The sequence below is a fragment of the Berghia stephanieae genome, chromosome 5, assembly GCF_034508935.2.
Source record: "Berghia stephanieae isolate SIO BIC M18660-M18661 chromosome 5, UCSD_Bste_1.3, whole genome shotgun sequence".
In the NCBI taxonomy this organism is placed as follows: domain Eukaryota; kingdom Metazoa; phylum Mollusca; class Gastropoda; order Nudibranchia; family Aeolidiidae; genus Berghia; species Berghia stephanieae.
The window spans coordinates 33,739,505-33,764,149 of NC_088364.1; the positions used below are offsets into that span (position 1 = coordinate 33,739,505).

Genomic DNA, 24,645 nt, shown 5'->3' on the forward strand with positions numbered 1-24,645 from the left:
TCTGAATGGCTGTGCATGCGTACGTTTAGTATATGTGCAAGAAATATGCGAATTCTACCACTTACTTCAAACATTTTGTAGATTAAGACAAGAATAATCAACATATCTTTAATTCTGTAAAGTACAATCTTATCTAATTAGATTTAGATGGAAGAGTAAAATGACCAATAAGTAAAATTATATAATGCAATGATTGTTTCTAAATACAGAAACAATAATTACAGCAGCAATAAAAAGAAACAAAGATAATAATGCATAATAAAAGCAAAAGGCATATTGAAGAAGTAAGATCAATCTGATTAATTTCCAATAAGTGAAATTGTTGAGATAATCGTTGCCTCAAAAGAAAGATTTTTGTTTAGCAACATTTATATACCAAAGGGAGACAGTTTATGTCATATTTTGTTTATAATATATCTGAAAAATGCTTTATAAGAATACGAAAATCTGTGCCCTCAAAGCAAACTGAAAAAAACCCCCAAAAAAACAAACAATACAAAACAACAACAACAAAAAAGCAACTTTATATGGACTGCATACATTGATAAAATTGAATGTATTGTCCTAACACAATTTAATGTAAAAGTTAGCCAATAAGTTTTATAGAAACACCGACTGTAAGAAACAGATGTCACTTTACTGTCAAGAAAAGAAAATGGGTGAAGAGTAACAAAAAAAAGTGGATTCACTCATTCCAGACAATTAAGACAGAGAAAGAATAAAAATGTTATTGACAGTTGCACTAAGCAAATTTTTAAACACACAGTACTCTTGTAAAATCAATATTCTGTACAACGGCAGAAAATTGGCACTGACTAGAAAAGAAAAACTAAAATTAGACAGATTTTCCAGAAAATAAATTCAAAAATAGTCTTGAAAATCTGATATCCAACAAAAATAAGCAACAAACTATCATTCAAAAAGTGCAAAGACGTACCTATAAATATCCATATCTTAGAGGCTATGTAGTGACTTTTACGAGGGCTCTTTCATAATTAACCGAAAAATGCCTGTAAAATCCGCGTTTTTTATGCTATCAACAAAATTCTTGCACGTGTTCATACCTTGACTCGTCCTTCATTTCTCTACGTAACAGCCAAGTCTGTCGACACACTTCTGCCAACGCCGCACCATGGAATAGATACCCTCTCGGAAGAAATTTCCGTCAAGGTTTTGTAGCCATTTCCGCACATGGTCAACAAGCTCTTCATCGACATCAAAGCGCTTTCCTGCCAGCTCACGTTTCAGTGGCCCAAAGAGGTGATAATCAGATGGTGCGAGGTCTGGACTGTGTGGTGGATGTGGCAAAATCTCCCATCGATATTTCTCTAGCCAACCTTGCGTCACTCGTGCTGTGTGGGGTGTAGCGTTGTCGTGTTGCAAAATGGCCCCGTTGGTCAACTGCCCTGGGCGCTTTCTGCGAATGGCCTCCCTAAGCTTGTCAAGAGTTTGGCAGTACCTTGCAGCATTGATTGTTTCTCCAGGTTGTAAGGTTTCGAACAGAATAACACCACGACTGTCCCAGAAAACAGTTCCCATTATTTTCTTTGCTGACTGCATGACTTTGAATTTCTTCGCGACAGGTGAGGATGGATGTTTCCATGTCATCGAATCTTGCTTTGTTTCTGGGGTGCAATGGTGCAACCAAGTCTCATCACCGGTGACTATGCTGTCAAGAAAAGTCACATCGTATCCTAGAAAGTCTCCGCCGGCATTGGCAGTATGCCCGTGAACCCTGCGTGAGCTCTTGCTTCTTCTCAAAAGTTCCCTGCAGATGTCCAATCTTTGTTCTTTATGATTGTCTGTCAATTGCTTAGGAACCCATCTTGCGCTGACTTTTCTGTAGCCAAGTTCATCAAATACAATTCTATGGGCAGAAGTTTCCGAAATTTCAAGACTGCTTGCGATTTCATGAAGTTTCAACCTCCTGTCTTGACGAATAAGCTCATCAACTCGCTTCACATTGTCTTCTGACGTCGCAGTTATCGAAAGCCCTCTCCCTTCCCTGTCTGTCAAGTCGGAATGGCCGGCTTCAAACAAATTACACCAGTGATAGACTTGTTACGGCTTATAACATGCTCATCATATACACTCTGAAGTTCTTTATGAATTTCGGTAGGATTCAGACTTTTGGCGTTCAAAAAACGTATGACAGCTCTGATTTCCTCCTTTGACCAAGTTTCAACGTGGGCCGCCATCTTTAAAATCGTCTAGAAATTCATTGTGCAAAATGATGCACTTCATAATTTCTGGGAATATCCGTAAGGAAATAAGGAATATCGTGTCGTTTACAGAATTAAAAAATCTCCACTGGTTGCTGAGCAATGGGCATTTTTCGGTTATTTCTGAAAGAGCCCTCGTAGATGACGTAAAAGAGATAAATAAATCATATTTTAAAAAGCCAGTAAATAAAACTTTTTCACTCCTAGAATACATAAGAGATGTCAAGGTACACTGTCCAAAATCATCAATAACTCAAATAAAAGGAAAATCTTCCGACTTGAGCATCCAAAGCAAAAAAAAATACCTCCCCCCCCCCCCCCCCAAAAAAAAAAAACAACAAAAAAAAACAAAACAACACAAAAAAAGCTTATCAACTATAGAGGGATTAGCTGAAGTGTGTCTCAACCAGGTGATTAGGAAGCAAAATCCCTAAAACCAAAAGAAATATAAATTAATCCTCACCCTACTTTCCCTTTGGCTTCGAGGAATTCCTTTGATATCAGCAAATATCCTTAAGTGTTCCTTACAAGACAAAGTGTCGTACAAAATGTTGTGCTGTGGACAGATACCACAATCCTTCCGGATCCTTGCCATCTCTTCAGCTACAGTAATATCCTGAAACAACGTCAGTTGTTAGTTCTTTATAACATCCAAATAAAGCTGTTCCTTCAAAGTGTGCTTGTTGAAAAAAAAAAATAAACTGAAATTCGTATTACTCCCTGCATTCATGTACATGTATTGTTTAAATATGCCAGTGTTTATTATATGCAACGTTTTGATCTAAAGGCATATATGAAAACAAGAGAAATATAGAGGAAGTAAATTTTGAGTCAAATTGCAATTTTCACCACAATGTTCTTCAAAAGCAATATCTTACCAAGGTAAAGAATATTAATACGTGGATAGTTCATATAAGTGCAGAATGAAATGGCCAAATGCATCAATATCCTATGATTGACATGGTGTTGCCAAATAAATCATTTTCAATTGAAACAATATCAAAATCTTCCTATCAGGCAAATTTAAAGACTATTCTCTAGCAAAATCTCTCTCATCAATAATACTGAAACTCATATCAGGATTTTAAAAAACAAACAAAAATTTAAAAAAACACAAAAAACAAAAACAGATTGAGCAAATTAATTCTAAAATTGAGAAAATTAATTCTAAAAACATTCAAAACCCATCTTCTTGGAGTGTATAAAATATTGTAATTTAGTAAATTCTTTTAAAACACTTTTCAATTTTACCCTCCCCATAATTGATGCACGTCCAGATGTTGGGGTTATGACTCCAGTCAAGATGTTCATCAGAGTTGTTTTCCCTGCTCCATTGTGACCAAGCAGACATGTTATATGGCCTTCATAGATATCTAAAGAGAAATCTGAAAACAAAAATACATTTTGAACAGGATCAGAACAAGGAGAAAGAGTCGCAAGCAATTTGGAGTACCCTTCATCAAATTAGGAATTAAAAACAAAAAACAAAGACAGTATGATGATAACAACAAAATAATCTAAAATAATTTTTATACATCTTTTTTCTTTAAACAAAAATTAATCTTCATTTAAATTCTTACTAGAAGAGACAAAACATCATCTTGGCAAATACAAAATAAGAGTGGTGATTTAATATTGTAATTTACAAAATCTTACCATCAACAACATAAGTAGACTTCTTATTTGCTTTGAAAACTTTTGAAATTGAAGAAATCCTGAAACAACAAAAAAAAAAAAAAAGAGCTTTATGATTGTTTGTTATTGTTAACAACAGTTTTACAGCGCTTGCAACACATGTAGGGTCATATAAGTGCCAGTAAAAAAGGAGGAAATGGGATAGTAAAAAAAATTCTAGAATTTAAATTGAAAGCACACAAGAAAAAGTAAGACAAAGAGGAATGGTCGAACAGATCTAGATTCCAAGAGCATACCATCCATGTACTTAGATTGAGATCATCTATATCTCATGATTGAGACACCATGTCATGAACTTGACCCACTCCTTTTTGTCTGCGGTGAATACTATTCACTCTTGTCCTATCGTCTGGTGAACATTATTCACTCTCCGTGAATGTATCACTGGCAGTCTTAACTTTCTCCTCTTTCTACTCTCCCCGGATTGTTTTATCTATCATTCTATCTCTCACTGTGTTGAAAGAATAATCATAATAATAATATATGGTTTTTATATAGTGCCTTACCCCATATCTTAACAAGCTCAAAGCGTTAAATAGCAATGTAAAACCTGTCACTCAAACATACAGCATACAACAAAGCAATAAAATTATACAGGGTAACATATCAAAAAGAAATATTTTAAGATGTTTTTTAAAGAAATCTGCCCCATTACTACCTCTGTTATATCTTGGAAGGGAGTTCTAGATTAAGGCGCTGAATATTCAAACGCATGCTCGCCGATTTGTGAGTCATTTTTGGCTTCACAAAAATGTGATTATCAGACTTTGATCTCAGGTTTCTGGCTGGGACGTAGAATTTAAGCATGTCAGTAATGTATCTAGGACAATCAGAGTGCAGTGATTTAAAAACAATAGTACAGATCTCGAATTCTACACATATCTCAATGGGAAGCCAGTGGAGTTCTCTTAGCAAACCTTGTGCAGATTGATTTCTCCTCCTTCCATAAATAAATCTGGCAGCATCGTTCTGGGCTACCTGAAGCTATTTTGTCTTGTCTTTATTTATGGTAGAGAGGAGAGACACCTAGGAACCCGACAGTCTAGCATTCTTATCAGAGGGTGACAACCAATTGCAACCACCTGTTTCACACAGCAGATAGCGGGATAAAAGCTGGTTCCATTGGGTTGACAAAAATCTACTTTAGAAATGAATTAAAAATAATTCCCATGATTAAGGAAAACATACTGAAAATTGAAGACTCACTTCATGGCCAGCCTGCTTTCCATGTTAGCTGGGACGGATTCCACATCTTCTGACTGAGGGACTGTCCTTGTGGTTGTAGTCACTAACCGTTCATTTTCAATTTCCAGCTTTGATCGAGACCAGTAAGATCGTTGAAGAAAAAAGTATGGTTTGTAGCTGACACCATACTCACCTTTAGAGAGATAAAAAGAAAAAATCTGGAATCTTTTTTTTTTGACATTTTTAAAAAGCTATTATGAGGTCAAAGCCTTATTGCTGTATTTCAATATATTTTTATGATGCTATAGTATTGATAAAAAACAAATAAATATGTATGAAATAGCATGCGTATCATTTTTTAAACGTGTATTTTACTCTTGTAAAAGCAAATTAAAATAAATTTTAATTTATTAAAAAACGGTTGGAAATAACTTCAAAAGTCAATACAAACCCATAACAAAACCGCCCACCTGGAACCTTGTCAATAAAACAGTTGGAAATAATTTCAAAAATTCAATAGAAGCCCTTAAGTCCACCTACCAGGAACAACCTTGTCAAAGTAGAAAGTCAAAAGCCCATACAAGATTGTATCAACCAATAGCATAGCCATGGGTGCATAAAGAGGAAATTTGCCATAGGTCAAAGAGTCATCGAATCCAAAACCATCCATATGAAGATCCAAGTAGATTGCCTGTAAAGTGCATGATATCCTGTAGACATTGGTTTTGACTCATTTCAACTATCAGTCTTAAATACTTAAATGAAAAGTATTCAAATTTCACTTTTATGTGAAGTTAAACAGAATAAAATATTCAAACTCCTTTCATGCTTATATTACAAAAGAAAAAAAATGGAATAAATTGTGATGCATTGACTTTAGCAGACCAATTTCATTTATTCATTTTTGTAAAATTATAGGATAGGAGATATAGAAAGAAGCAGCTCCGCTCCAAAAGGAAAGTGTAAAGCGCAGCCGCACAGGGTGGAAATGTGAAAATCACTAATACCACAGATGGCTTGGTTTTTTTAAAAAGCATTTAAGTTAATATATTAGATAATAAAAATCATATATAAAAATTACTAAAATTAAATAAATAAAAAATGTGATCATTATATGTGGCGCATTTCCACAGAGAAGCACAATAATCAACATGATTCACAATACTTCACTTATTCCCCAAACAGGACTATGAGACCAAATTTTCCATTTCATAGAGTACAAGTCATCCATTATGCTTTCTTTTGATAATGAAATCTGTCACTGTTTATAACTAAGCAATCATTCACTAGAGTCAAATTGGGTAATATGTGTGTCTATCAAAGAACACAGAGCTAGGGTAAGAATTTTCCGACCACTGTAACCCATCTAGTAACTGGCCTTGCTCAACATAGCTTGATTTTTAAAAAGATGAAAGTACGCTTTGAAAATACAACTAAATCACAAATTGCCTTATCCACAATCTAAATTAGTTGACCAGCAACATTCACACAGCTCACCTCATCCATGCAAGTGGCAAATGCCAATGGTGAAAGAAGACACATGAGCCATTGACCCCAAACAGGCAGGTTGGAATCAAAACTCTTTTCATCTCGAGTTTCCGTCACAATGAGATACAGTAAACTGATAAAGACTGTTGAAAATCCTGCAGCTGCACCAGCTACCCTGGACTTATTAAAGAATGGTGTAATCATGAATCCAAGAGCGATGAATGAAGCACCATAGAGGAGAAAGATGAGGAACAATAATAACATACTGCTTTTTGTGAAGAATGACGTAGCCAAGATAATAACAATCATTATCGCAGATGAAAACATGACCATTCCCATGTAGATAATGGACCAGGATAACCTTGAAAAAGAATGAAATTTTTTTTTTAAAGGATTAGGGACAGAAAAATAGCAATGTAAAAAAAAAGTTTATTTTGTCATCTTCAATTATCCAAATCTAAAGAATTAAAAGTCACAAAAATGTAACCCATCTTCCTTAGGTATTCTTAAAATATCAAGATCAGAATAGAAAAAAGTGCCATGAAACACATTTAACGCTTACAGATTTTAAATAATTAATTCCATCATAATAAAAACAATTATCATAAAATAGATATTCTATACTTATATATTTTACTTAATTCGTTCATTATGTTCTAAAACCTATAATAGTAAAGCTGAGAGCATAAATTTTACAAATCATATGAACATGAAAGTCTATCTCCATTTTGCATATATACTGACTTAATACTTATTTTAAAAGTTGGGTGGAATATAAAAAACAGAATGGAATCGTATACTAGGTAGAAAATATGTAACTAAATTCAGCAACTTTATGATTTAAAAACAAACAAAAAAAAAACCCCAAATAAACAACAAAAAATTTTTTTTTTAAGTTAAAATAACAAGAGCAATAATATCTTAATAATAATAATAATAATAATAATAATAATAATAATAATAATAATAATAATAATAATAATAATAATAATAATAATAATAATAATAATAATAATAATAATAATAATAACAATACAAATATTATAATAATTCTGATGATAATGAAAATGACAACGATGAAAGCGATGACTATGATGAGAAGGGGGAGTAGTAGGAGGAGGAACAGGAGGAGAATACAAAAATAAAAGCATGCATTTTTTCGCGATATAAAAACAACTTTCAAGACTGTGTCTCAAATTAAAATCATCCTCACCAAAACACATTTGAATTTAGACCCATCATGAGCATACCATCTTTGATTTTCTTCTCCTTCTCAGTGACAACATTGATGGCGAGATAGCTTGCCAGGATGCAAAAGGAGAAAACAAAATAGATGGATGAGATAGCCTGGATGTATGAGGTGTCTGGGTCATATTGCCCCATCTCCATCATCTGAACACGCGTCTGTCGGGACTCAAGCACTGTGCTTGGGATTCCAAGATTCTGAGGTGGATGATATGAAATGGTTATGTTACTCACTGATTTTCAGAGTATTTTCAATATTTATGTAGTTACATTCAAAATGTTGCTTTTCAAAAAACTATGAAATGACAATATGAATCAATCATTTTCTTAGTATTTTTAACATTTCTTTAGTTACACCCAAAATTTTGCTTATCAAAGCTTTGAATAAAAAAATTTGTCCATATTTCTCGCATTACATATATATTATAATATGACAATACGATTCAATTTTGATCTCAGTATTTTCATCATTTAGTTACATCCTAAATGTTGTTCCTTATAGTCATAAATAAATAAAATTGTGTGTATTCCTCATGGTGCATAAGATTCTATAAGCAGACGATATGACAATAAGACCCAAAAACAAAATTATTTCTGAATTTTGAATTCTTGATTGCTTTGTAGCATCATTTAAAAGTGTCATTTTTTTTTAATTAAGCGATTATAATAGAACATTGTGCATATTTTTTACATAACTCATTTTACTGTCAAATCAACATGCACAATATATCTTCAGTTTTAAAACACCAGAAAAAAAAATCAAAGATAGTGTATTAATAGACAAATACTCCATGCACATCAAAGCATGGGTAATTATGTAAGGTCTACATCAACTAGTTTTTAACGTTTGGTAAAATTTCAATACATATTGAAGTTATTACAACTAATTTAAACTCAGTTATTTGTTTTGTTTTTTTGGGGGTTTTTTTTTAAGGATTTTACGGCGCTTGCAACACGTTAAGGTCATATCAGCGCCAGTAAAAAGGAAGAAAATGGGACGGTAAAAAGGTCTAGAATTACAAGTAAAGCAGCCAAGAGAAAGTAAGACAAAGGGGAACTGGAACAAATAGGGATCAGATGTAGAATCCAAGAACATACCACCAATGTACTTAGTTTGAGATCACCTATAAGTCTCATCCGGAGACATGCACAAAATCCAACAAAGAGGAATACACTCAAATGCTTACATTATACATTAAAAATAACAAATATAATAATGCATAACTGAGAGATGATTTACAAGGAAAAAAATATCATCTCCCAAAACAATAACTATGCATTTGACTGTTTCCCTCCCAGCCAGGACTCCGACCAGGGCCAGGAAAAAACCAAGTAATCTCATTCCAAGACAAAGACTGAAAGCATGTTGGAAAACAGATATAAGGGGATAGAAGACACAGTATGTACCTCCCTGCCCGCTATGGGAGGTCAGGATCCCCACCCAGAAAACTCAGTTACTTACAGCCATCAATACATTCTCTATGGCAATCTGGAGCTGTACAAATCCCGAGGTCAGATACTTGTTGACCTTGCAATTATCAGATGAAGTTCCATTGCGTTCCTTGCGGCAAGTGCCTGAATTTTTTAAAAAATTATCATTTATCTTTTTGTTTGACAAAGTGAAAAAATGAATATAGATATCATAACACAAGAGAATCGAGTACCTTCTGTAAAGGAAATTTTATTTTATTAGAGTAACTAAATGGACCTACAAGGAATTATAAAATCTATCCAACAACAAAGAAAGACCACAGCTGAACAGTAAAATAATGTATAAAAGCAAAACATATAAAAATGTTACCTCCTTGAAAGTCAAAAATATCCTCTGAACTTGGTATTTTTTCAAATCCTGTTCGAATAGCATAGGTGTTTGGATTACCATCAATGCTGAAAATGACACCAAACTTAACACGTTTGTGATTTTTTTTATAGGCAGCCTCTGCATCTTCTTCTGTATCAAACAAGAAATACTGTGGAGGTCCATTTAATTGCGACACTATATCCTGCATCCATTGATCATGCTGTAAAGTCATGAAAAAGTCAAAAAATTCGATAAAAGTCATTAATATTTTACTGGTAAATAAAATATGTAATCAACAAAATGCAAAATGATACAAATGACAATGCGTCTTTATAGTTATACTTATATAATAAGACCATCTTAAACTTATCAGACTTTATAATCGAAATAAAGTCTGTTAAATGTGGTTCGAGAAAAATAAATTGATTTTAAAAAATCATTTAAACAATGATCATGAACTTCCCTGAAGCAATTATAGCTTCCAACAAATCATTTCACATTATCAAGCCATTATCAACATTAAATAAAATGAATTTTCAATTGTTCAGTCCAATCCCGTGTTGTAGTATGTGGAACTTTTTTGGTTTTTAAAAAACTTGTTGAAAATAGAAAACAGCAAACCTCCAACAATATCTTAGATATCATTAATGGTAATCAGGAGGTCTGAGGTTCCATACCCTTACAAGGGAAGCTAATATTAAGGATGATATTGATTTTTCTTTCTACTTTGTCTGCCATTGTACGATTTGAACTGTTCGAGGTTGCAATTTGGCACTAGTGCTTACTCCTGAAATTTTTCACTTTTTTTTTCAAATAGATTTGTTTGATGAAATTAAATACCTTCTTTCAAAGTATTACTGGGAACGGAATATACAAAGACACGAGTTGAATAAATTAGTTTTCTACTACTTTTTGTTACTTTTGTTTATTGTTTAGGTTTTTTTTTTTAGAGGGTGTAGATTTTATTCTCAGCCTCTATTCCAATAAATATAAGAAAATATATTATACTGACCAAATAAAAACAAACTAATTCCAAATCAAACATTTTCATCTTCACCTGGGTAGAATTTGGTGCCACATAGATTTTTGTCTTTTCTGTAAAAGGATTGCCAAAATCTGAAGAGTTGACATCATGAACGGGAAAGATTCGACCAATTTCAGTGTCAGGGTTAACTAAGGCCTTGATTAACGCCAGCAGAGCAACAAAATAAATAGGGAAAAATAATTCCTGTCAGAAAAGAAAATTATCAACTATTATTAAAATCACACAATCAAGTAAACCTTTGTCTATACATAATTCATAAAAATTTGTTCAACCTATGGAATTATATTTTTTACAGTGGTAGAAAAGATTAGATAAACTATTGAAATAACATTATGGATGCTTCAATTAGTATTTTTTTTAAAAATTATAACCCTAAGCATTTATACAGTGCAATATCCACTAAATTTGTTCAAATAGCTTTATAAGGGGTCCCCAGCCAACAGCAACGCTTAACATGTAGAACAAGACATAAAGCTTTCAAGGACAACACTATTAACAGCCAGATACACATTTTACACCTGAATGCAGTGAGGGAATTGAGTAAAGTGCCTTTTCCAAGAACTCAACTTTGTGAGGTTAGAGTGGGACTCGAAACCAGGACCTACTGGTTCAAAGGCAAGGATCATACCAATTAGACCACAAAGCCACAATGCTGTATTAATGATATTCAAGAATAGAAGTACTGAATCCTCGATTTTTCGCATTAAAGAAATAGAAAAGAAAAGCGAAATAAAAAGGAAGGCAATTCTTAAATTATGAAACAAGTGAAACGATTGCACAACAATTTTTTCAAAGCAATGTTTTTATCCAAAAGAGCTCTATGATCATCATACTGTTCCCAACTACTGGACAGCAATAGATTACTCTTTTTTTTTTAAAGGATAAACAGTCACGACCCTTATGCTGCTTCACTACAACATATCAAAGTGACTGTAGATTTAGCCTAGGACTCTGATTGGTAGGCACCACTGAGGATTGAACCAGGGACCATTTAAGATGGACATCTGTGGAAATTATACCAAGGATAATGAGAGGTCAGTATTAGATGGAGGAAACCAAGAGACCCTGCCTGGGATGTAACAGTAGTGGGGAATGAACTCGAGAATACGGAATGTAGACACAGGTAAGAAGTGAATCAGGGACTAAGAGATGTTATAACAAATGGAAAGTAAACCCAGAACTTTGAGATGTGAACACCAGTCGGGTGTAAACCTGGGACTATAGAATATGGACACGAGATAGGAATGTACCTACTTTTTGAGATGGACACCAGTGGGGAGTGAACAAGGACTATGGGAGGTGGGCACCAGTGGGGGGGGGGGGGGTGAACCAGGGATATGAGAGGTGGATACCAGTGGGGAGTGAACACTGGGCTATGAGAGGTGGACACTATTGGGAAGTGAACCAGGGACCATGGGAGGTGGACACCACTGGGGAGTGAACCTGGGACTACAGGAGGTAGACATCAGTGGGGATTGAACCCAGGGATATGAGAGGTGGACACAATCTGGAAGTGAACGCAGAACCATGGGATATGGATGCCAGTGGGGAGTGCACTCACGACTATGGGAGGTGGACAGCAGTGGTGACTGAACCCAGGGCTATAAGAGTTGGTCACCATTAGTGAGTAAACGCAGAACAACTGGATATAGACTCCAGTGGGGAGTGAACCTTGGACTATGAGAGGTGAACAATAAACAGCCACTTTTATGCTAACATTTTATCATTTTTTTGTGGCAACTTTTGGGCAAAAAAAAGAAATGCAGATGCTAGTACTACAAATAACTCATAGAAAAACACATTTTTGTCTTTAACTGTATAACTACATATGCATCTAAATAACTTTTTTTTTAAATAGTTAAAGACAAAATTTGGTGCCAGAACTTGTTTTGAGGAATTTGAAGAGAAATTTAATCCTTTTGAGAGCAAATGTAAACATACAGAATCAATTACAGTGACTCCTTTTTATTTTCCCTAAGCATTTTTAACATTTCAGGAAGGCAGATCTGCAAATCATTTTATCAATTTTCACATTTTAAGAAAACTCATCGTAGTTATTACATATCATGATAAAAAAAAATAAAAATAATAAGGTCCACGGAGAATGACTTTATTCAAGTTTCTTAGAAGTGAACCTGACAGTTACACTTTGGATAAGATGCTGATATCTTTCAAAGTTCTTTCATTGAAATCTAAATTGAAAACAGTATAATCACCAGTAGAATCCTTTTTTGAAGTATTTGTGCTTGAAAAATAAACATGCAACGAAGAATTTTAAAATAGTATATTCTAACATAGGAACTTCACTTCTGTATACCTGAAAAACCTGTCCCTTTTTTCGCTTTTTAAGTAAAAGATTTCTCCAAAGCAAAGTTCTCAGCTGCTGAAAAAATCGTGCCATTTTCCTCCTAAGCTTTGATCGGTTGCTGTGGCATCCGTTATCTGGAGTAAGTCTGAAAGATAAGAGCAGAGAATAATCAGGACAAAAAGAGCTAACTTTTAACCAATTTTTACATCTTTTTTATTTTGTAGTCATTGTAACTTACTTGGTTCAAGGAATGGTAGGACATGTTTCCGCATCATTCATATGAAAAACAAAGATAATCTATCAGTTTAAGCCCATTTTCCATTGTAATCTCACATCGTTACTAATAAAATGTTACAAATAAGTCGAGCTCAAATGCAGTTTGAGGAGCATTGCTTTATCAATGCAACCAATTATCAATAACAGGTCAAAATCCAACATTAACGTCAAAATGCTATCTTGAACATATATTTATCTGAAGTTTACATAATGTGATATCAATACATGATCATTTTTCTAAGGCAGCCATCTCCATTCAAAAATGCTCATTGAAAGGGTTCACGCACTAATGTTATCAATATATGTAAGTTTTGCCAACTACAGTCCACTCCGGATAATCGCAACACCTTGGGATCAGCAAAAATGTTGCGATTAACGGAAGTTGAGTTTCCTGTCCATTATTGCAACATCTTTGGAATGCCGTAACTTTTGGCAAGTTTCTATCTGAGTTGATTTAGGAGATGAATTGAACTCATTGATGATTTGTTTTTTTCTGTAACGTGATATTGTTATGGGAAGTCATGGTTTCTCAGTCTTAGTGTTTTCTTTTTCCATGTTGCGGTATCTTTGGTCGGTATCTTTGGTCGTTTTCAGATAAACTGATGGGACACTAATTTCACCACCATTTGTTGGAAGTTTTTATAGCAATTTTGATTTGACCTGTAATCAGTTTCATATCATATATGGTGAATTCAAACCGGTTGCTGTAAACATTGCTATTAGTCCACTACAGACTGAGCAATTTGATTGAAACAAAAACCATATAGCAGCCCTGTATAAATTTTGACAAGCAAAAAGCAGCTTTGATGCATGTAGACATCTTATTCTGATTGGATAAACTTTCACTCTTTTGTTCTCAACATTTGTAAGAGTTAATAGAGATTAGCTGTAATGAGAGACAATAATGAACAGTTGTCAATCCCAAAAACAAAGGATATCAGTATCGCCTTACAACTGTCATTGTCTACCTGTTGTCTAGACTATGCCCAGCCCCCTCGCCTCCTATCTAATGGTCACAGATGATAGCACAAACCCATACTGTTCCACCCTCTTTTGTCTGTTAAAGAGTGGTGACACACTATTGTAGCATTAAACCCAGCCCACTCTCAATTTTTCAACCTGTCATGATTTAGTCCATTATGAGTTTTAATCATGAGCTTATTTTGATTTCTTAAATTTGCCGCTTTTTGAGGTTGAAATGTGTTGCAATTAACCAGTGACTTTTTAATAGAATTAATTCTGTTTCTCCTGAAATGTTGCGATTAACCAAGTTGCGATTATCCGGAATGGACTGTACTACCAAATATTTGTATAATTAAGTATTTTTGGCTCCTACATGACAGAATTAGATTTGCATCCATCATTTGATTTTAAAAATATAAAAAATTAATGAAAAATAAAATTTTCATGCCAGAGCACATATTTCCTAGATTTTAATGCTAATACATCCTGCTAAAGATGAAACGGTCACTATAAAGAAAGGTATAATGACAATTCTTAATTTATCAATCTCTTCAAATTTTTTAATCAATTTAGCAAGACTGTGTAAAACAATATCCTTTTCCCATCAATAAGCATTGTTGGTCTGAATCTGAATGTTACTCGAAGTCGACTCAATTCTGAGTATTTGTATTCAAGGGCGGGGTGAGTTGTTGAATGTGACAGCCATCATTGGTGTTTAGGCTGAAGAATTTTTATAATCTTCGTTTGAAAATCTGGTGTGATTCGGGAAGAGCATTCCAGTCTTTGATAGTGCGGGGTGCAAATGAATATTTGAAGATGTTTGAGTTTGTAGATTGGTGTTTTAGTGTTTTTGAGTGAGTTTTTCTTTGAATGCATGAATTTCATTATATGTCTAGTTGTTCTGGTGAGATGGCCATCATTTTGTTTGTAATTTTAAACATGAGATTTAGTCGTTCTTTCCGTCTGTCTTGTAAGGGAGTTGATCCAAGCTATGTGATCATGGCTGTTAAGCTGCTATGGCGGCTGTAGTCATTGAAAACGAATCTTGTAGCACAGCTTCACTTGCTTTTACATCCGATTGTAGGTGTGGGTCCCAAACTGTACAAGAATAGTCTAAGATTGATCTTACGAGTGTTATGCAGACAGTTTCTTTTAGGCTTACATGGCAATGTCTGATGTTCCTCTTGATGGACCCTAGTGCTGAATTTGCTTTATTTATTATTTTGTTGATGTGTGCTTGCCATTTTAGGTTTTCTTGTATAATTATGCTTAAATATGGATTTTCTGTAACATGTTCCATTGTGTGATTGCTCAGTGTGTAGATGGATCTAAGTGGTGTTTTGCTGTAGGATATTTCCGTCTCATAACATTTTGTTTCATTGAAACAAAAGCCCCAGGTGTCTGCCCATTGTTCGAGATATTCTAAGTCTGCTTGCAGTTGTATTTGGTCTGATGGTGATTTGATGTGTCTGTAGAGAAGACAGTCATCTGCAAAGAGCCTTGTTTGAGATGTTATAGCTTGGGGAAAGTCATTTATGTGACAGAGGAAGAGTATCGGACCTAGAACTGTCCGCCCTTGTGGTACTCCCAAGTCAACTTGACAGGATGATGATGATGAGCCTTCGTCAATAACTTGAATTCTTTGCATCAGAAACTTACAATATATATATATATATATATATATATATATATATATATATATATATATATATATATATATAATATATATATATATATATATATACACACATAACTGCCAACCGTTCCGTTAAAAACGTATTTGACTTCCTGAGTCCGTAAGTCCGTATTTTTAGTTCAAAATCCGTACTTTGTAATTTTTGACTAATTTGTGGTAAACAAGGCTTGTGGGCCTAATGAATTATTATTATTATTATTACTATTATTATTATTATTATTATGCAGAGAGAGATGATGGGCAGGGTTTAAATCAGCACAGCATATTCTCCATTCCTATGTAGCTCTTTAATTTGAAGTATCCTCAAAATTCAACAATTTAAAAAATTCCAGTTGATTATATGACGCCTATTTTTCACTACAACCTTTTATAATGTATTGGAGATTTGCATTAAATATGCATATTAGCCTCGAATATACTTTTAGTGTTCTCAGACCGTATTGATACTTTCACTATTTGTTACAAATTTTGTATTAATTAAAATTTACATTAAATCAACATCTTTGATTGGAAGGTATTCAATCAGAAAACCAATTGCTTATATAGATTAAACATTAGAATGATTATTTCCCTTTATTAATTTATGAAATATGAATTCAATCCCTTTAAAAAAAAACATCTTGATCTGATTCTATTTTTTTTTTTTTCAAGCAATCTTTTATAGTGGTTAAGGTTCAAGAGAAATAAATATACTCCATTTTTAGGTGTGTTTATCTTGTCAAAGTAAAGAGGTAGGAATTATCCAATATATAGAGGTTCATTTTATTATAACTACTATTATAGTACACTACTTAAAGAACATTATGTAGCATGATAGAAAATGAATCTCCCTAATTTTTACCCCAAAACGCCCTCTCAAGTGATATACCAGGTTGGCAGTTAAGCATTTCTAAACATCCTGCTTGTGTATTAGTCCTTATCAAAGTTCAGGCAGTTGAATTCTTTCTTTATTTTGTCTATTCTGAAATTTTGGAAAGTGTCATAACGATTCAAATGTGCTGGAACTATACCCGATAATTTAGCAACATTTGGACTAGCCTCTGTTATCTTAAACTTGTTAGTGTTAGTGGCAGTAATAAAAAAGGCTGACTTTTATAAGTTGCGATTCGATGAAAACAAAGTGAAAGGGGGGGGGGGGGGGGGGGGGGCACATGTTGTCCGCTCATCCCAGGCCAAATGGGCGTTCCTTATTTTATTTTTGAATAGTTGGCAGCTATGTGTATATATATATATATATATATATATATATATATATATATATATATATATATTATATATATATATATATATATAATATATATATATATATATATATATATATATATATATATATATATATATATATATATATATATATATATATATATATATATATATATATATATATATATATATATATATAGTATATATATATATACATATATATATATATATATATATATATATATATATATTATATATATATATATATATATATATATATATATATATAGTGTATTGCACTCCTCGATATAATGCAGGTAATCAGAGACCTTTCCATAAAACAAATGTTTATATATACTGTTCATGGTTTCCCTTCCTTCAAACGGTTTGATAAGAATAATATGAGAACATTTTCTTTCACAATTTCAATTGTAATACGTTTTCTCTTTTCTTGGTGGCTTTTGAAAAGGGTGATGAAAATATTTACTGATTTTTAAAAATTAGCTTTAATGAATTGATTTAACTTGGGGTTCTATACAAAATATAACAAAAATTACTTATCTTTTAAAATCAGTTCGCAATTGCACAAAAAACAACAAATATAACGTTTCATCACCCTGACGGTGAAGTTAAAGTAATAGTTCCACAGAAAGAGGCTTTGCATTTAACAAATTCATATCATTTATGTTTGGAAAGCGAATTACATAACACATTTATTATCTTGAGAATGCCCACCAACCGAATGTCTGCTTTGCTTAGGTCACAGTATTTCTTGTAAACCAAAGATTTTCCTCATAAACTTGTCCCTCTGAAGCCAAACTTCACCTCATTAATGTTTTAAACGAAAATGAAATAAATACATTAAGGCTTTGGCCAGACAGAAAATTTAACTTTCACGACTCCTGGCTGCTTGCAGTCTCTCATTACGCTTTTCAATACCCTATGCTTTTAAACAAAAATGTTATGACAATTTTCCATGTAAAAATTCTGTGACCCCCCCCCCCCCCCCCCCCCCTCCCTCCAAAAAAAAACAAAAAACAAAAAACAAATAACAACAAAATAAAAAACATAAAAATTTAAGAAACAAAAGTTATTAGAAAAAGTACAATAGACCTATGCCTTTAAAAAAAAAACATGTTCACAGGATACATGGATTTATTTTATATAAAAGGCTTACAAATTTCAAGACTAATGATGACTCTCGAAATTATAATCCTTTTTACTAAAATTAGTTAAGGATGATAGTATACGCAGAGAGAACAAACTGTTTGAGCTGAAAAGCTGCGCTTTAAAAAAAAATTAAATTTTCTATCAAACCCATATCAAGATCTAACCATAGAGTTACCCGTTATTTTTATCCTGTTATAATTGAAGACGACAATTTTATCCAAAAGAAACAACAACAAAAACGTTAAAAGTGATACAACATTACTTGTTACTGCTCTTTTAGTGAAAACAATAAGATGTGATGTCAGGTTTAGTAAAAGATATTGAACTTCACCAATAAGGGGTTAATAAATGTCTAATTATACTGCATCTCAATTTCTTTCTTACAAGTTGTTAGTTTACAAAACTTTACGAGGAAATTTATACAGTGCAAAACTGTAGAAAAGTGAAAAATATTATCCCATCAAACCAGAAATTTAAACAGTAAAAATAATTTAGTAGTGGCAGTACAGTGAGAACGGTTAAACTTAAAATGGCCAAAAATAAAACAAGTTAAATGATAACTAACTAACACACTCTCTCTCTCCTCTCTCTCTCTCTCTCTCTCTCTCTCTCTCTCTCACTCTCTCTCTCTCTCTCTCTCTCTCTCTCTCACACACTCTCTCTCTCTCTCTCTTGATGTGAACTTAGTCTTTACACAACGAAATGCCAATGAATCCTGTAGACAAAGAAGACATTACCCGATACCAGTGGAAAGCAATTATAGTAATCTTGCTGAAAAGCAATTTACCTGATTCATTCATATATTATTATTTTTATTTCAAATTTGAAGTCACTATGCCTTGATCCAGATAATGTATAAACCAAAATTAAATAATTTGGTCCATCAGTGTAACTCATTCTCACAATTGCAATGTATGTACAGTATATTTATATCAAGGGATGTTCAAACTTTATACAACAATAATTGTCATCAGTGGCTTCTCTTTCTTTATCACAAGCTGCAAGAATATATTCCCACACTTTCTTCAAAAACCCAAACCTACGGAAGAAATAGCTCATCTATGCTACATACTCGTAATCGCCTATTTAAGAACAAAAAAGGAGGTCAGAAAATGCATTCAGGCAAAATAAATTGATAAATTAGATGAATTTACCAAAAGTGAAAAATCATCTGTAATTTCTCAGTTTTGAATTAAAAACATGTGAAATTTTAAACTTGTGTTTAATATGATGTCCGTTTCAACCAATGAACATTCTCATGTGTAAATAATACGTTTTCAATAGAGATACACTCCTCATGCAATGTCTAATAAATTTATAAATAATCGAGAGAAAATTTTTTATTGATATTATCATTAATTCATGATACAAAACCATTTCACAAATGTCATGCAAAAGCTGACAAATTTTCTAATACAATGATAAAGTTTAAAAGCTACCAGGATCTTTTTAGTACTACTTAAAGAATGTGTAGTGTTTTTGTAAAACATTATTTATATAGGAAATAAGACATTCATGTCATCTTCTTAAGCCCATCAGGCTGTCATTTAAAAAAATAATATTCTAAAAGACCTTGAGATGAGTAGTAAAAATGTGTTTGTGATTGATAATGAACTATTTACAACTAGCAATGAACTAAAGAGTTAAATATAAAAAGCGTTTCAGAAGAAAAGTCCCCCCTCCTTTCCAAGCTTGATCACAAAATGTGCATTCCTAAAAATTGATGTCATCTTAGACATGTTAAAAATTCAACATTTATAGGTAAACTACTGAGATCAGATAGCAATTTTGGATAAATTAAATAATGTAAAATTCAAACCTTGCATTTGCCGAATGCATTTTTTTCTAAGGGCCAAATTACTTTTTGAAATGTCACGTAGAAGGTGTAATGTAGGTTTACTAATCCTTTTGAAATCCTAGCAATAACCAAGCAAAGTATAAACATGAAAAAAGTTACTTGTTTGGCAATATCCAATCAGTAAGGAGAAAGGGAAGACGTGGTGTCAATAAATCAGCTCTAATTAAAAATCTTTTGAGAATATCATGCTCGGATTCACTTGCAATTTCAAAACCAGGTCAATACAGAGTGTAAAGGAAGAGTAAGATCTGAAAAAATGTGTATGAAATAGTACCAGACAAAGCAAGAAAGAAAAATTCAAGAAAAAAAAAACGTCCCAAAAACTCAGCCTAAATATAGGCATTACATCGTCCCAACAATCGGATAACCTCTGTGATGTATTGGTAGCACTTCTGACATGATATCAGGAGGTCTGAGGTTCAATCCCCAGTCGAGGCAGGCTGATCATTTGGGATGGGGGTTTTTCTTGTTTTTTTCTTTATTGCTTTGGCTGGCAGTGTTTCATACACACTTTATCAGACCTTTATCTTACACTAATGCCTGCTCCCTAATTTGTCACTTTGATATTATCAAAAAGGTGAAGAAGTATCTATGATCATAATAATTAATATATTTTACTTCCTTGGGGATAGTAAAATTTCAGCACACATTTCATGGGGATGAGGTTAGAAAATACTAACATCAAGAGCCATCTACGAAAAAAAAAAACCCAAAAAAAACCCATTGCATTTGATGTGTCAGAGAAAATGCATTTGAAGTGTAAGAAAAAAGCACATCATATATATTGCTAGAATGTCGTCACAGTAAACCGTGTTAAGTGTCCTTCTTACCTTTTATCAGATCCATGTGATGACTGAATGTCCTAAAGCAAGATATTTTTGAAAACATATAATTTCATATTTTCCTTTATTCGATTAAATGACCAATTATTGCTATTTAACCTATTTACTTATAAAAATATATTCCATTTTCCATTCCAACAACAGAGTGTCTTTAGGGCCCACTTCAAAACAAAAAAAAGTCAAGATAACCCAAACGTAACCTTAAGTGTAGTGCTGCAAAGTGAGCATTAAGGACAAGATTCATATTCTAAGAGAAGAAGAAAAAATAAAAGAGGCATGACAGTAATAATGCAGCATCTTATCCACAGCCGTAACATCATTCACAAAGCATTCACTGTCTAGTTGAAGTACATGAAGAGTTCATATATCCTTCTTTCTATAATAACGAAGACAAAGTCTATTTCACCAAGTGGATGACTTAAAAACATAACAACAACAATAATAATAATAATTTCGATCTGAACACTATTGTATAAATGCGATTGACTCTCGCATCATAAGTAGTAATGTAATATGTCGGGAGAGAGAGAGAGAGAGAGAGAGAGAGAGAGAGAGAGAGAGAGAGAGAGAGAGAGAGAGAGAGAGAGAGAGAAAGAGAGAAAGAGAACGAGAGAGAGGAGAGAGAGAGAGAGAGAGAGAGAGACAGAGAAAGAGAGAGAGAGAGAGAGAGAAAGACAGAGAGAGAGAGAGAGAGAGAGAGAGAGAGAGAGAGGGGGGGGGGTGAGAGAGGGGTTTAGAGAAAGGAGACGTGAAAAGGGAGAATGTTTTGTTTTATCTTATCTTATCTTATCTTACTAAAGGCTTAATAGGAATTATCCAAAATCCAAGAAAAGCTATCGCCCGATCTCCCTCCTGTGCATCACATACAAGCTATTTGAGCGTATGGTTATGTCCCGCATGTCACCCAGTCTAGACGAACAACTGTCTCCAGACCAGGCTGGATTCCGACCAGGACGGTCAACATGTGGTCAACTTCTTAACCTTACACAATTCATAGAAGATGGGTTTGAGACAAAACAGGTCACTGGCACAGTCTTCGTCGACCTCACTGCAGCCTATGACACAGTGAATCACAAGATCCTACTCCTCAAAGTGGCTAAAATGATAAAGAATAAGAAAATTGTAAATATCATCCAGTCACTTCTCGAAAACAGGCGCTTCTTTGTTGAAATGGATGGCCGGAAGAGCAGGTGGCGCACCCAGAAGAATGGTCTTCCCCAAGGATCAGTGCTGGCTCCAACACTTTTCAACATATATACAAATGATCAGCCTGAGTTCCCAAATATCCGCCGATTCATATATGCTGATGACCTATGCCTCGCAACACAGGATGCGTCCTTCCAACCAATCGAGAGCAGACTGACAAATGCCCTAGACATCCTCACAAAGTACTACACTAAAAACTCGCTGAATGCCAACCCAGGGAAAACACAAGTGTGTGCATTTCACCTCAACAACCACCAAGCCCACACAAAACTTAACATCAAGTGGAATGGCCAGACATTAGAGTACAACTACCACCCAGTGTACCTCGGAGTGACGCTTGATCGGACTCTGTCCTTCAGAGAACACGTGAGGAAGACCAAGGCAAAAGTGTCCACGCGTAATGCCCTCCTTGGAAAGCTGGCAAACATGAACTGGGGAACTGACCCTAAAACTCTAAGGACCACAGCATTGGCCCTCAGCTACTCAACTGCGGAGTACTGCTCAGCTGTATGGGCCCGATCGTGCCATGCCTCCAAGCTAGACCCCGAGCTCAACAACGCCTGCCGGATCGTAACGGGCCAGCTGAGAGCAACACCATTACCACTGGTCTACCGTGCAGCAGGAATAGCCCCACCACACATCCGGAGGGAAACTCATGCCCAAATACAAAAATACAAACAGGAAATGGACCAGAGACACCCCCTTCATAACCACAATTGTCCCAAAAGCAGGCTCAAATCAAGGAATAGCTTCCTCACAGTAGAGAGCCTTCACCCAGATCACTCAGCATTCTTCCGCCTGGACAAATGGGTAGAATGGGACAAGACAGCAAACGATGCCCTCCAGCCCCCAACAGAAAAGCTCCCAGCAGGCACAGACCTTAAGAGAAAAGACTGGGTGGCGTTGAACAGAGCTAGAGCAAAGGTGGGAAACACCGCCACCAACCTCTTTAAATGGAAAATCTCACCGGGCACTGAATGCCCATGCGGTCACCCCAGACAGACCATGGACCACATCCTGTCCGAATGCTCACTGGGACCTCACTGCACCAATGCTGACCTGAGGGAATGCAACCAGACTGCCCGGGACTGGCTGACTCACTGGCGCGACAAGATATGATTATCCTTTAAATGCCTTATACAATAGTTTATAAATACAGAATCTCATATAGCTTGCATTGTATCATTCACAGACAGTTTTACACAACTTTGAATGTCAGGAAAAATGTATCAATACGACAATGTAAAATCGAAAAATACTATCATAGAATACTGGTAATTGAAATTGGTCATGATCGAATGAATCATAAATGTACAAAATTCATAGTACAATGAAATATTAATGATAAAAATAATCATGAAAGCAACAACGATAATAATCATACATAAGTTTCTGATATATTATGATTTTACATTGTTTCAGATGTCATGCATTTTACCTGTCAACCTTTACAAAATCATGAAATTAATGGAAACAATTATATCCACATGACAATTTAGAGTTTGAAAGATAAATAAATAAATGGATAAATAACTAAATACTGAATACAATATTGTTATCAGAGAGACCAGGTCCGTAAAAAATGTAGAGTGGACAGAGAAAGTAAAGTTGTTGGATATGTATTCATTTGCAATCCGTGACAATTTCAATACATTAAAAACATTGTGTTCCTTGTTGTATTAATCTTTAAAGGATGTCTGGATGCATAGTGAAGTAATTTTGTATTAATTTGAAATGTCTTAATCTCAATGACTTGAAAACATTAGGTTCTCTATTAATCTGCAAAGGATGTTTGCATGCATTGTGAAGTAATTTGGTGTGATGATTAAAAAGTACTATTATAAGATTCAAACATTTATATGCATATTATATTTGTTCCAACAATGTAAACCAATGACATTTCCATATTGTGGACAATAAAGATTTACTATCATCATCATCATGATTATTATTATTATTATTATTATTATTATTATTATTATTATTATTATTATTATTATTATTATTATTATTATTATTATTATCATTATTATGGCGGCTTTTTGGGGATATACTCAGAAGAGATGTAAATATACCAGCTAATAAAGCCATGAATACTCTTTTCACCCCATCTGGACACGAGAAATATCAAGGTAGACCACCCACGTCAATTCACACTGTCCTCAATAGAGACCTAAAACGCCTTCAAAATAACAAAGTATTAAAATCAAAGGAAGACCTTACGAAATAAGCATCCACAGCAAAAGACTGTGAACAGTGGAAGGAAATGACACAGATGATTAGAGAGGCAGCCGAGGCGTCCCGATCGGATGATTAGGAAGCGAAAGGCCTTAAGTCAGTAAGTCATTATTATTCCTATTACTATCATCATCATTATCATCATTTTTATCATTAGTAGTAGTGCTATATATAATGGCCTTTAAACACCCTGTGAAGATACTT

At 34.0% G+C, this 24,645-nt stretch overlaps 1 protein-coding gene across 6 annotated transcripts in view; it reads right to left on the bottom strand.

Annotated features, from left to right (window-relative positions):
• Positions 1-24,645, bottom strand: part of LOC144972792 (cholesterol transporter ABCA5-like) — a 79,078-nt gene that overhangs the window by 46,004 nt on the left and 8,429 nt on the right. For 4 of the 6 annotated variants that reach the window (XM_078914434.1, XM_078914432.1, XM_078914435.1 and 1 more), the window contains exons 2-12: positions 12,999-13,134; positions 10,694-10,864; positions 9,637-9,856; positions 9,298-9,410; positions 7,804-8,033; positions 6,600-6,951; positions 5,643-5,793; positions 5,124-5,295; positions 3,879-3,937; positions 3,474-3,607; positions 2,686-2,838 (exon numbers count right to left, since the gene is read on the bottom strand). In XM_078914434.1, the coding sequence (XP_078770560.1) occupies positions 2,686-2,838; positions 3,474-3,607; positions 3,879-3,937; positions 5,124-5,295; positions 5,643-5,793; positions 6,600-6,951; positions 7,804-8,033; positions 9,298-9,410; positions 9,637-9,856; positions 10,694-10,864; positions 12,999-13,082 (1,839 nt within the window). In that variant the 5' untranslated portion in view covers positions 13,083-13,134. Of the gene's footprint in view, positions 1-2,685; positions 2,839-3,473; positions 3,608-3,878; positions 3,938-5,123; positions 5,296-5,642; positions 5,794-6,599; positions 6,952-7,803; positions 8,034-9,297; positions 9,411-9,636; positions 9,857-10,693; positions 10,865-12,998; positions 13,135-20,985; positions 21,018-24,645 lie in introns of all 6 variants that reach the window. The other 2 variants (XM_078914430.1, XM_078914429.1) reach the window with 1 other exon arrangement.